This window comes from Orycteropus afer, unplaced genomic scaffold (assembly GCF_000298275.1).
Source record: "Orycteropus afer afer isolate SDZICR_OR568_19922 unplaced genomic scaffold, OryAfe1.0 scaffold00253, whole genome shotgun sequence".
Classification (NCBI taxonomy): domain Eukaryota; kingdom Metazoa; phylum Chordata; class Mammalia; order Tubulidentata; family Orycteropodidae; genus Orycteropus; species Orycteropus afer.
The window spans coordinates 3,103,073-3,116,485 of NW_006921840.1; the positions used below are offsets into that span (position 1 = coordinate 3,103,073).

Consider the following 13,413-nt stretch of genomic DNA (forward strand, 5'->3'; position numbering starts at 1 on the left):
GTTCTTTTGGCAGTCCATGGTACTTTCAGTATTTTTTGCCAACACCACAACTCAAAACCATCAACTCTTCTTTGGTCTTCCATATTCATTGTCCAGCTTTCACATGCATATGAGACTACTGTAAATACCATGACTTGGGATAGGTGCACCTTTGTCTTCCAAGAGACATCTTTGTTCTTTAGCACTTTAAAGAGGTTTTGCAGCAGATTTGCCCAGTACAATATGATGTCTGATTTCTTTACTGCTGCTTTGTTGGTGTTGATTGTGGATCCAAGTAATATGAAAACTTTAGACAACTTCAATCTTTTCTCCACTTACCATGATACTGTGTTCAAGTGTTACCAAACCAAAAACAAACTCACTGCCGTCAAGTCAGATCCGACTCATAGCGACCCCTCCTTGGGTTTCTGTGGCAGCATCACTATGGAAGTAGATTGCTCCATCTTCCTTCCTTCCAAGTCTGAACCGCCATGCCTTAGGCACTATGCCACCAGTGTTAGTTGCCAAAAAAATATGTGCAGTGAGCTCCACTGTCCATGGTGGGGTGAGTGTGGGTAATGTTGAGTATAGAATCAGTGGGGGATGGGCACTCACTCCATTGAATCAATAAATAAACAAACAAAGGAGGGGAAGAGAAAGAGAGACTAAAACAATGGGGAGAGAGAAGAGGGAAGAACTAAGAAAAAAGAAACAAAGAAAGAAAACCACTGTACTTGTGAAAGGGATTGCTGCCAAACACAACTGCGATGGGAAAACGAGACTCATTTTGTGAGTGCATGCACAACTGGTCAGGAAGGGTGAGTGTGGGTGCTGCTGACCATGGAAACAGCATAGGGCAGGGGCCTGCTCTGTTGGATAAAATTTCTTTAAAAAAAAAAAAAGAGGAGGGAAAAGGAAGGAAAAAAGGGAAATAAAAGGGGTAAGAGGGAAGAACTAAGAAGAAAGATAAAGAAAACAGAAAAGAAGGAAAGAAAAGAAAGTGGCACAGCACTGTTAGTGGGGGTTGTTTGGCTGGCCACCAGGAAGGTGGGGGTGGGAGTGGCTTGGTTACTGAAAGGTTGTGCAGGGTAACGGAGGGGAGATGACATCTCTATGGTCACTGATCACTGATGTGGGTGCTGGTGCAGTCCTAGGCAACCAGAGCCTAGGTGCAGTCCTAGGCAACCAAAGCCTCATCTGGTCCTTGCCCCAGTGGAGATGCTGCTTGCAATGAATTGAAATGGTCATGCTGTGACAGTGGGCAGTTTACCACCCCATATATCTCCTTGTTCACTGTTTTTGTTCCTCCTTCCTCCCATTGGTATTTAACCTACTTCTTTATCTTTTCTTTGAATCTCTGGGTTCTAGGATTGTCATCCATGTTTGTTTCACTTGGTTTCTCAAGTCTTTGCTGTAGTGAGTCTGGATTATATATCTGCCTAGTCCACCATCTTGGATCCGCCCCTTCATTGGTCTTCTTGCTTTTTATTTCTTCCCCTTCCATTATATTCTGCATGCTTATCTTCCCAGGAAAGCAGACCATTATTTAATCCACTCATTCCTTTCACTGATTCAACATATATTAATGTCTACTAGTACAAGGAGGGGTCGCTATGAGTTGGGTTGGACTCCATGGCACATAACAACAACAACAACAAGTACAAGGAATTTCCATTAATCACCTGTAATGGTATCTCATCATCTACTGATTCAACCCGAACTCTTCATCCTAATTCCACCCTTAGAGTCAATCTTTTTTTCAATCATGACTGTCCACTCCACATAAGTATTATACACAATGTACATTTTCCTTTGCATATACACAATGTACATTTTCATTTTTTATACCTCTATCCTCTTTATACCATCTCCTCTCCAGGAAATTTCCAACCATAAAAGTCCTTTTTTATCATTAAAAGTGTTGCTAAGCTTTGTGCCTTCTATTTAGTATTCTAGGACAATTCTACTTTGGTTGTTCCTTGACTTAGGAACTTCTCGGATGTATAAATTAAACACAAAACAAACAAACAAAAAAACAAGGACCAACATGAGTTGCTATTTTTTCCTTTTAGTCCCTGTGTAGCACAAATGGTTTGCACTCCTCTACTAACCTAGAGGTTGGTGGTTCTTCTGTGGAAGAAAGGCCCGCTGATCTGCTTTCATAAAGATTACAGACAAGAAAACCCTATGGAGCAGTTCTATTATGTAACACATGGGGCACCACGAGTCAAATCCACTTAAAGGCAAAAGGTTTGCTTATTTGTTTTTTGGCTTAAGAACAGTTTGAAATGCCAGTTATCAGTGACTATCACTGCAACTTCATTGAAAGAAAGCCATTTTAATACTAGTGAGAAGTAGGACATTCATAAGATCAAGATAAAGAACAGTACTTTAAACATATTTAGCTTTAGAAAAAACCCTTGACATTATCCTTATTATATTTTCATTTTACCATCAGTATCCATTCATGGACAGGTATATAGTAAGCATTCACGTAGATGCTAAACAAGGTGAGTCAGAAATGCACGGCCCTCTTCCAGTGTGGCACAGAAGTGATACTCCTAGCCTTCAGAAAATTACTACATATCAAATATTGTTTTAAGCACATTATTACACATCTTGCTTAATTTAATCCACACAGCAATCCTATGATATAGATATTAATATTCCTATTCTACAAATGAGAAAATGAAGGCTTACAGAATTTAAGCTACTTATCCAAAGCAACAAAATTCATAAGTGGTGAAGTTGTTATTTAAACTCAGGATTATATAATTCCAAAGCTCGTGCTCTAGGATTCCATGCAATGTTGTCTCTCAGGAGTATAAAATATGACAGGCCTACCCTGCAGCAGGAGCTCTAGTGGTGCAGTGGTTGAAGCTCACGGCTGCTAACCAAAAGGTCAGCAGTTTGAATCTACCTGGTGCTCTATGGGCGAAAGATGTAGCAATCTGCTTCCATAAAGACTGTAGCTCGAAAACCCTACAGGGCAGTTGTACTCTGCCCTATGGGGTCGCTATGTGTCAGAATCAACTTGACAGCAATGGGTTTGTTTTTTTGGACTTTGCAACAGATATCTTCCTTAGCCACAGAGGGAAGCAAAGTTGAGCTGACCACATGTTGAGGTTTAATCCAAGGTTTCTCAGCCTTGTCACTGCTTACATTTTGGGCTGGATAATCCTCGGTGTGGAAAATCTACTTTGCATTGTGAGATGTTGCACAGCATCTCACATTAGATGCCAGTAGCACCCTCCCCCAGCTGTAACATCCAAAAATATCTCCAGACGTCGCCAAGTGGCACCTGAGAGGGAAAACTGCCCATAGCTGAGTTGAGGTGTAATCCAATCATGGTGTAAGGATATGTCTAAAGACTACCTAAACATAAACTACCATGAGCTTGTGAAGAGTTGCACTACATACATATCTATAAGTAACTCTATAGGGTTATTTTAAAAAGCAACAACATTATCAGTAATTCAAATACAATTTAAAACATACTTCAAAATTATCACTTTAAAATATATTTAACTTGTTAAGAAAACAACTTGAGGACAATGCCTAAAAGTTATTTCAACCCAAGAAGAAGAAGAAGAATGAAATATTTTATAAGATTACCATGTAAAGAATGTTCAGGAAATAATTGACACAATCCAATTGAAAAGACTTCCTCCTGATATGATACAACCATTTGCAAGGTCAAAAAGTCTCTCAAGATTCGATATAGATAGTAGCGAGATATCAAATGGAACCTGAGAATAAACAAAGAAGTATTCATAAAACACATTGTTTGAAGTTATTGACTGAAGTGAAGTTCTCAAAATACCAATCCCATATCATAATATTATATGAAATATACTTAACCTTCCCTAAGGTAAGTCAGAAAGCCTCATAGCTCTACACTTCTGAGATATCACAGACATCATTCTTTATCTTATCAGTAAGATTCATATTACAGCCTACAGCACAGCACACACTTTAAAAAGTATGGACTCTATACTTATATAATCCTTGCACATGGTTTAAGGACTTCTGGCCTTGTTACTAGTGAAATGCTTCCCTTCCAACCAGATTGACCTGTTGGCAAATTTCTACCTCCTCCATCTTGCCACAGGGAGGGGGAAGCATCTGTGAATTAAGTTTGGAGCTCATTCTATCTCAAAGAGGCACTGTATCACTATGACCAAGGACAAGTATAGCTGAAGTCATCCCGAGCAGGCTGAAAAATGGAAAAGGAAGACTACCTTAATTGTCCTTAGTTATTTGACTAGGAGAAGGGTAGGTAGAAGGGAACAAGAATAAAGGAGAGGAAGCAAATGTTTACTGGGGAGCCACTTCATAACAGTCTAGATAAATGCTTTGAAAGATAAATGAGCAAATGCCATTTAAAATAACCACAATGAATTAGATCATGTGGGCCTGAATCCTGGTAAGAAATTAAAGGGCAGGTTTTATTAATCTCTTGTCTACTGTTAAATGAACCATTCATTCCTTTTATTCTCAAGAAAGAATAATGAACCCCAAAGTGGAAGCAGGATTTCATTTGTCAGCTTATTATTTACCTTATTGATTTAGAAATATGACAAAAGTATTTCAGTGGTTTTTATGAATTCAAACAATAGAGAGGTGAATAAATAAAAAATTAATAATGCCCTTTCCCTCCTTGTTCAGTCCTGATGGGATCAGCGTTACTAATCTGGGGAGTATCCTTTTATATTCATACGAGTTTTCTTCTTTCTTTTCCTTCCTTTCTTCTCTTTTCTTAAATGGGATAATTAGGCTTCTTTTATTTCCTTTTTCAATTAATAATATGTAAGAGGAATCCCTCCTTAATCAATTCAAGGAACTAATTAGAGGTTAATAATGTGTATCTTGGAGTAAGACAGCCTGTTTCAAACTCACATACTGGCTACGTTGGGTAACATATCTGTTAGGATCTTAATTAGCTCATCCTTAAAATGGAAACAATGATGGCTCCTGCATCATACTGCTGTTACAATAACTGAATGAGTTCATACATACAGAACACAGAGAGTGTCCAGCATACAATGAGCAGTCAGTAAAAGTTTATGTATCACATTATTATTGAACACATCCTTCTTAATGGCTATATAACAATTCATGGGATGGCTGTATCCTAATTTATAAAATCATTCTCCAGGGAGGTAATTTTTAGTTTTTGCTATGCTTGCCTATCTTTATATATCCTTGGTACAGGTGATTTTATTTCTGTACTACTGATTTCCCAAAGTGGCTTTTAAATTACTTTTTTAAAGTGTTGCAGATAACAAAGATAAACACTATTATATAAATAACCCTGCACTGTCAACAATAACAAACATTAATCTACAAGTGGATACATAGGTAGACAGGCAAGATGACCAGGTATGGGTAGGCAAATGAGACCATACCCATGATCATATATAGGTTAGGCAGATGTTATTTCTACATAAGTATATATATGTATGAGCTGTAAAAATGTCCATGTATATAGTAGAGCCAACAGGGGGCAAAGATATGAAAACTTCTTAGCTATAACCAAACACCTTGAGGGAGTGAGTCACTGTGCTTACAAGCTGAGGACCATAGCTACAGGAGACATCAAGGTCAATTGGCATAACACAGTCCACAAAGACATTGTTCTACATCCTACTTTGGTGAGTAGCAACAGGGATCTTATAAGCTTGTGAGTGGCCATCTAAGGTGCAACTATTGCTATCTTCTTGTCTGGAGCAAAGAAATCAAAGACACATGGAAACAAGTAGTCTAAGGGACTAGAGGACCACATGAACCCCAGCCTCCATGACCCTGAGACCAGAAGAACTAGAGGGTACCTGGCTACTACTGCTAACCACTCTGAAAGGGATCACAATAGGAGATCCTAGATAGGCATTTTAAGCTCTTTGGTGAACAGGAAGACTCCAGGTTATGAACGAGATCCATTCCTACACGTGTCTTTAAGTAGAATTTGTAGGAGGTAAGTATGGTTCTTATTTAGCCTTACTTTAGTGCAAGAAAAGGCTAGAAATCTTTTCAATGATTTAAAGGCTACAAGTGTAGCAAGTGAAGGTGATTGTGATGAGGAATTTGTTGCAAGTAGGGGTTGGTTCAATAGTTTTAATGGGAGGGCAAATTTACACAACATTAAAGGGCAAATATGAGTTGACTGAAAGTCAAATATTCATTAACTCGGGGACTTACTGTATTCCAAATTCTAGCTATTTCCATCATTCTATAACACAGCAATCTGTAGAATTCTATTGCTAAATATAATTATTTTAAGTAAAGTTTTAATTGAAATTTAACTTTCAGACAAAAAAATTGTTGTTGCTGTTATTTTAAGTAAAGTTTTAATTGAAATTTAACTTTCAGACAAAAAATAGAGAAATCCTAATTGTACAACTTGACAATTTTTTTTTTTTTTTGCAAAATGAACACATCCATATAACCATCACCCAGATTAAAAAACACAGCCTGAGAAGTCTCCCTCACACTCATTCCTAGTCACTAAGTCTCCTTCTTCACAATGTAACTACTATTCTGGTTTCTATACAAATAGCTTAGTGTGTGTATGCATGTGTGTATGTGTGTGTGTGTGTGTGTACATAGATATAAATAAACTCACTGTCATCGAGTCAGATCCTACTCATAGTGACCCCTCCTTGGGTTTCTGAGGCGGTATCTCTATGGAAGTAGATTGCCCAACCTTCCTTCCAAGGAGTGGCTGGTAGGTTTGAACCACCAGCCTTGTGGTTAGCAGTTAAGTGCCTTAGGCACTACACCACCAGAGCTCCCATATATGTATGTATGTATGTCTGTATGTGTGTGTGTGTGTGTATACACACACACACACACACATACACACAAGTGTGTATATGAGCCCTGGTGTGCTGCAGTGTTTAAGTGCTCAGCTGCTAACCAAAAGGGACCAGCTGCTCTGTGGGTAAAAGATGTGGCAATGTGCTTCTGTGATGATTACAGCCTTGAAAACCCTATGGGATGGTTCTACTCTGTGTGTATGTGCATACATGTACGTATACACACAAATTATACTCTAAATCCCAAGCAATCATAAGACTGCTAGGATAAGGACTCTACTCGACGGCACATAACAACAACAACAACAACAACATGATTTGATTAAAAAGAAAAAAATCAAATTGTATAGTAGAGTTCTCCAGGACTCCCAGGCTCCAGGAATTGAGGGAATACCCATTGAGATGTTTCAACAAACAGATGCAATGCTGGAGGCATTTACTTGTTTGTGCCAAGAAATTTGGAAGACAGCTACCTGGTCAATTGACTGGAAGAGATCAATATTTATGCCCATTGTGAAGAAAGGCGATTCAACAAAATGTGGAAATTATTGAACAATATCATTAATATCACATGCAAGTACAACTTTGCTGAAGATAATTCAAACATGGTTGCAGCAGTATATAGACAAGAAACTTCCAGAAATACAAGCTGTATTCAAAAGAGGATGTAAAATGAGGGATATCATTGCTGATGTCAGATGGATCTTAGCTGAAAACAAAGACTACCAGAAAGATGTCTACCTGTGTTTTATTGACTACACAAAGGCTTTTGACTATGTGAATCATAACAAATTATGGATAACATCGTGAAGAATAGGAATCCCAGAACACTTAATTGCTCTCATGAGGAACCTGAACACAGACCAAGAGGCTGTCGTTTGAACCAAAAAATAGGACACTGCATTATTTAAAACATGAAAGGTATGTATCAGGATTGTATCTTGGTGGTTCAAACCCACCAGCCACTCCTTGGAAGGAAGGTTGGGCAATCTCCTTCCATAGTGATATCGCCTTGGAAACCTAAGGAGGGGTCACTATGAGTCGGGTCTGACTCTATGGTACATAACAACAACAACAACAACAACAACAACAATAACATTCAATCCGTATGTTGAGTAAATAATCCAAGAAACTGGACTATATGAGGAAGGTGGCAGCACTGGTTTTGAGGAAGAACCATTAACAACCTGCTATATTCAGATGAGACAATCTTGTTCACTGAAAATGAAGATGACTTGATACACCTACTGATGAAGATCAAAGACTACAGTCTTTAGTATGGATGGAACCTCAACATAAAAAAAAAGAATCATCACAACTAACCCACTAAGCAGCATCATGATAAATGGAAAAAATATTGAAGTTGTCAGGGATTTCATTTTACTTGGATCCACTGTCAACACCCATGGAAGCTTTGTTGTTGTTGTTGTTATGTGCCGACTCATAGTGACCCCTCCTTGGGTTTCTGAGGCAGTATCACTATGGAAGTAGATTGCTCAACCTTCCTTCCGAGGAGTGGCTGGCAGGTTTGAACTGTCAGCCTTCTGGTTAGCAGTCAAGTGCCTTAGGCACTATGCTACCAGAGTTCCCACCCATGGAAGCAGCAGTCAGGAAATAAGACGTTGTACTGCACTGGGAACATCTGCTGCAAAAGACCTCTTTAAAGTATTAAGAAGGAAAGATGTCATTTTGAAGACTAAAGTGTGCCTGACCCAAGCCATGGTATTTTCAATTGCCCGTATGCATGTGAAAGGTGGACAATGAATAAGAAAGAACAAAGAAGAGTCCATGCCTTTGAATTGTGGTGTTGGCAAAGAATAGTGAAAATACTATGGAGTGCCAGAAGAGTGAACAAATCTGTCCTGGAAGAAGTACAGTTGGAATACTCCTTAGAAGCAAGAATGGTCTGACTTTGCTCACCTACTCCGGTCATGTCAGAAGGGACCATTCCTTGGAGAAAGGTATCATGCTTGATAAAGTAGAAGCTTAGTGTAAAAGGCAAAGACCCTCAACAAGATGGATTGACACAGTGGCTGCAATGATGGGCTCAGGCATAGCAAAGATTGTGAGGATGGCGTAGGACTGGGAAGTGTTTCTTTATGTTATACACAGGGTCGCCATGAGTCAGAGGCAACACAACAGCACCTAACAACAACATACGATTTGATTGGGTTGCACATACAAAGGCACTTTATAAAGTATTGGCTATTTAAAGCCCTTATTATTATTTATGGAAAAGATTATTTATAAAAAGCAAACAGTAAACAAGAAAAGAGTTGTGGTGAAATGGTCACCTTCACCTCCACGAGTCCCCTACCTAGCATCACAGGAGAGGAACTCATTTATATCTAAAAGAGGATCCACTCGCCCTTCTCAAATTGTTGTGTTGTTAGGTACCATCAGGCCAGCTCTGACTCACAGTGATCTGTGCACAATAGAACAGAGCATTGGCCAGTCTATTCTCGCTACGCTTGAGCCCATATTGCAGCCACTGTGCCAACCTATCTCGCTGAGGGTTTTCCCTTTTTGTGCTGACCCTCTACTTTACCAAGCATGATACCCTTCTCCTCTGATAACATGTCCAAAATAAGTGAGACAAAGTCTGGCCATTCTCTCTTCTAAGGAGCATTCTGGCTGTACTTCTTCTAAGACAAATTTGTTCATTTCTTATGACAGTCCACGGTATTTTCAGTATTCTTCACCAACATAATTCAAATGAACCTATTTTTCTTTTGTCTTTCTTATTCATTGTCCAGCATTCACATGTATATGAGGTGATTGAAAATACCATGGTTTGGGTTAGGTGGGCCTTAAGTCTTCAAAGTGACACCTCTACTTTTTAACACTTTAAAGAGGTCTTTTGCAGCAGATTTGCCCAGTACAACAAGTCACTGGATTTCTCAAATTACCATGTCCATTTCTGTATCACTAGGCAAGGATGCTATAGAGCAGGTATCATCAGCACGGCCTCTGTCTCCCAGCTGGTATGTCATCAGCACAGGTCACGTGCAGTGTGGCTATGTCATTCTCCCTCTTGCTCTGATTTTTCTTGCTGGGTGTGGCCCCTGTGTTTTGTGTTCCAGCTCTTAACTAGCAGCTTCAGGAAAAGCCTGAGCCAGTGCCAGAATAAAGCTCACATTACAACAGCTCTTGAGGCAAAAGTGTTTTATAGGCAAACCCTTTACAATGTATGTGCAAGCCTCTGTGGACAACCTCTTGGCCCTTCAGACAGGCCTCCTCTCATCCTCCTTGGGACAGATCTCTTGAACCCCTCAGGACAAGCCTCTTCTCAGGCTTAGGGTTATAGCTCTCAGCACAGTTGAGGTGTCTGCCACAGGCCAGCTTGCCCCTGTAATGACACTTGCTGGGGACTCTGCCTGCTCAAGCCTGGTCTGCGGCTGTTTCCCCTTCATGGGGCACCCAGCTTTGTTGGAGACCTACTGTCTGGAGGCGCCCAGATCCACTCTGTGGGCTGAGTTCCCAACCACTTCCACTCTGATTGTGCTCTGCCACTGGGCCCCTCCTGAGACTCTTCTGTGTTATGAGCTCAGGATAATAGCCCCAAACTTTTATTACAGCTCTTTTATAAAGGAGGGGTCACTATGAGTCGGGTGTGACTTGACAGCGCACAACAACAGGAGGTTCTCAGTGCAGGTGCTGTGAGTCCAAAGGACACACTCCTCTCCAGGGTCTTATTGATAAAGAAGATCCTCCGAAAACCTCTGTGAGATTGGCTACTAACTTAGGAAAATTTCTTGTCAATTTTAAGGCGTGGCTTCCCTAGCAGGATTGTGAACTGATGAACCATATTGGATGGACTGCAAGCCACTTATGTGCATAGCAAAAAGACCAATCCTCCCAAGCCACTTTTGCAGATAGCAAACTGACCAATCCTTGCAAGCCACTTAGGTGGATAGTAAACAGACCAATTACTTGGTAGGATGCATCCTGACCAATCATTTTGGGAGAATTGCAAACCTGGAGCCAGAAAAGCCACATAAAAGAACCTTTTTACACCAAGTTATGAATTAAATTGTGCCCCCCCCCCCCAAAAAAATCGGTGTTGCAAATCCTAACCTCGATGCCTACGGTTAAAATTCCATTTGGGAATGGGTTGTCTTTGTTATGTTAATGAGACACGATCATTGCAGGGTTTGTCTTGAGTCAATCTCTTTTCAGAGATGAAAGAAATTAAGTAAACAAAAGAAGCAGAGTTGGAGGAAGAGAGATGCAATGCCACATGAAGATCCCACAGGAGCAGAAGCTCAGAAGGGACAAGGACCTTCCTCCAGATCCCACAGAGAAAGCCTTCCCTCAAAGCCAGCACACGGAATTCAGACTCTAGTGTCCTCAACTGTAAGAAAATAAATTTCTGTTTATTAAAGTTATCCACTTTTGGTATTTCTGTTATAGCAGTAGAAGATAATTAAGATACCACAATATATATATAATTACCCTGCATATATTCTGTTCTGGTTACCCAGTGCTGCTCTGACAAGAATATACCCACAAATGGGATGGCTTGAACAAACAGTTTATTCTCTTACAGTTTGGAGGCATTAAGTCTGAGTTCAAAGGGCCAGGCTCTAAGAGTTGGGTGAAAGCCCCTCGACCTTGGGCTTCAGCTCTGCCTCTTGCTCCCAGCCCACTGAAGCTACAGGCATCTCTTCACTCAGGCAGCTACTGGCTGCTGAGGCTAACAAGCCCAAGGTCGACAAATAAAATGGCACAGTTCTGATGTTACCAACCTCATGGCAGGCCATTAATTCAAGTCCATTGAAAGTCCCATGGTTGGCAGAGCATGGCAGGCTGCATGCAGGGTTCAAGCGTGCCTTAAGCTAGAGACCATTCCCAAGGCTGCTGCTTATATATGGGAAGCAGACCACATCTCTAAAGCAGCTACTCAGCTGCTTGTGGTAGATCCCACTATGGAGTTAATTACCAGTCTCATCATGGGAAATAACTACCACCAACTGCCCAGACACTCAACCAGGCCCAACCAAGTTGACATACAACTTTAACTACCACACCCTGCATATGAATATGATCAGAAATATGTACTTCTTTTATGTTTGGGTTTTTTGCTCAATGTTATATCCATGAGATTTATTTAGGTTGTTACATGTAGTAATAGTTTGTTCATTCTTACTGATGTACGTGTTGTTGTTGTTATGTGCTGTCGAGTCGGACCCAACTCATAGCTACCCCTCCTTGGGTTTCCGAGGCAGTGTCACTATGGAAGTAGATTGCCCCATCTTCCTTCTGAGGAGTAGCTGGTGGGTTTGAACCACCAGCCTTCTGGTTAGCAGTCAAGTGCCTTAGGCACTATGCTACCTAGTTTCCATTATACAAGCAAATCACAATTCATTCATTTTCCAGTTGGTGGGCATTTTTGTTATTTCAGATTTTTTGCCATTATCAATAAGCTACAGTGGATATTCTTGTGCATGTCTTTTGGTGTATATATGTATACATTTCTGTTGGGTATATACCTAAAAGTAGGGTTTCCTATGTCATTAGATATGCATATATTCATCTATCAAACAATTTTCTGAAATGTTTGGCCAATTTACAATTCTACCAGAATGTATGAGGTTTCCAGCTATTCCATACATTCACAAACATTTGATAATTTATTTTCAATTTTAGCTGTTCTGTTGCATAAGTTAAAATATCTCTACATTTTTAATGTCATATTCTTGACAATTGATAATATGTATGCCGATTGGTCTCTTTCTTGAAGGGTATGGAGTTTTCATCCTTTGTCATTCAACAGAAGCAAGATTGCCAATTATATGATTGTAAAGAAGTATTTTGTGTTTTCCATAAATACTTAAATCCAAATTATCCAAGATAAATTACCAGAGAATCTTAGCTTCTTTTCTTGGATCAGAAAAGATTTGGTAAAGAAATAAGAAGAAAACAGCTTGGCAGGTTGTTGTTGTTGTTGTTGTTAGGTGCTGCCGAGTTGGCTCTGACTCCTAGTGACCCTGTGTATGACAGAGGGAAACCACCAGTATAGTACCGTCCTCACAATCCTTGCTGTGCCTGGGCCCGTTTTTCAGCCATTGTGTCAAACCGTATTGCTAACGGTCTTCCCCTTTTTTCGCTGACCCTCCCCTTTATCAAGCATGATATCCTTCTCCAGGGAATGGACCCTTCCGACAACATGACCAAAGAAGGTGAGACAAAGTTTGTCCATTCTTGCTTCCAAGGAGCATTCCAGCCACACTTCTTCCAGGACAGATTTGCTCGTTCTTCTGGCAATCCGTATTCTTTGCCAACACCACAATTCAAATGCATCAATTCTTCTTTGGTCTTTTTTGTTCATTGTGCAGCTTTCACATGCATATGAGGTGACTGAAAATACCATAGCTTGGGTTAGGTGCACTTTAGTCTTCAAAGTGACATCTTTCCTCCCTAACAATTTAAAAAGGTCTTTCAAAGCAGATTTGCCTAGTGCAATATGTCATCTGATTTCTTTACTACTAATTCTATGGGTGTTGATTGTGGATTCAAGGAAAATGAAATCCTTGACAATTTCCCTGTTTTCTCCACTTATCATGATGTTGCTTATTGATCCAGTTGTGAGGATTTTTGTTTTCTTTATCTGAGGTGT

The 13,413-nt window shown here is 40.0% G+C and overlaps 1 protein-coding gene across 1 annotated transcript in view; it reads right to left on the bottom strand.

Moving 5' to 3' along the window:
• Positions 1-3,608: 3,608 nt before the first annotated feature.
• The window catches only part of CFAP54 (cilia and flagella associated protein 54), a 602,528-nt gene continuing 592,723 nt past the window's right edge, over positions 3,609-13,413 (bottom strand). The window contains 1 exon segment of the mRNA XM_042782173.1: positions 3,609-3,728. Coding sequence (XP_042638107.1) covers positions 3,609-3,728 — 120 coding nt within the window.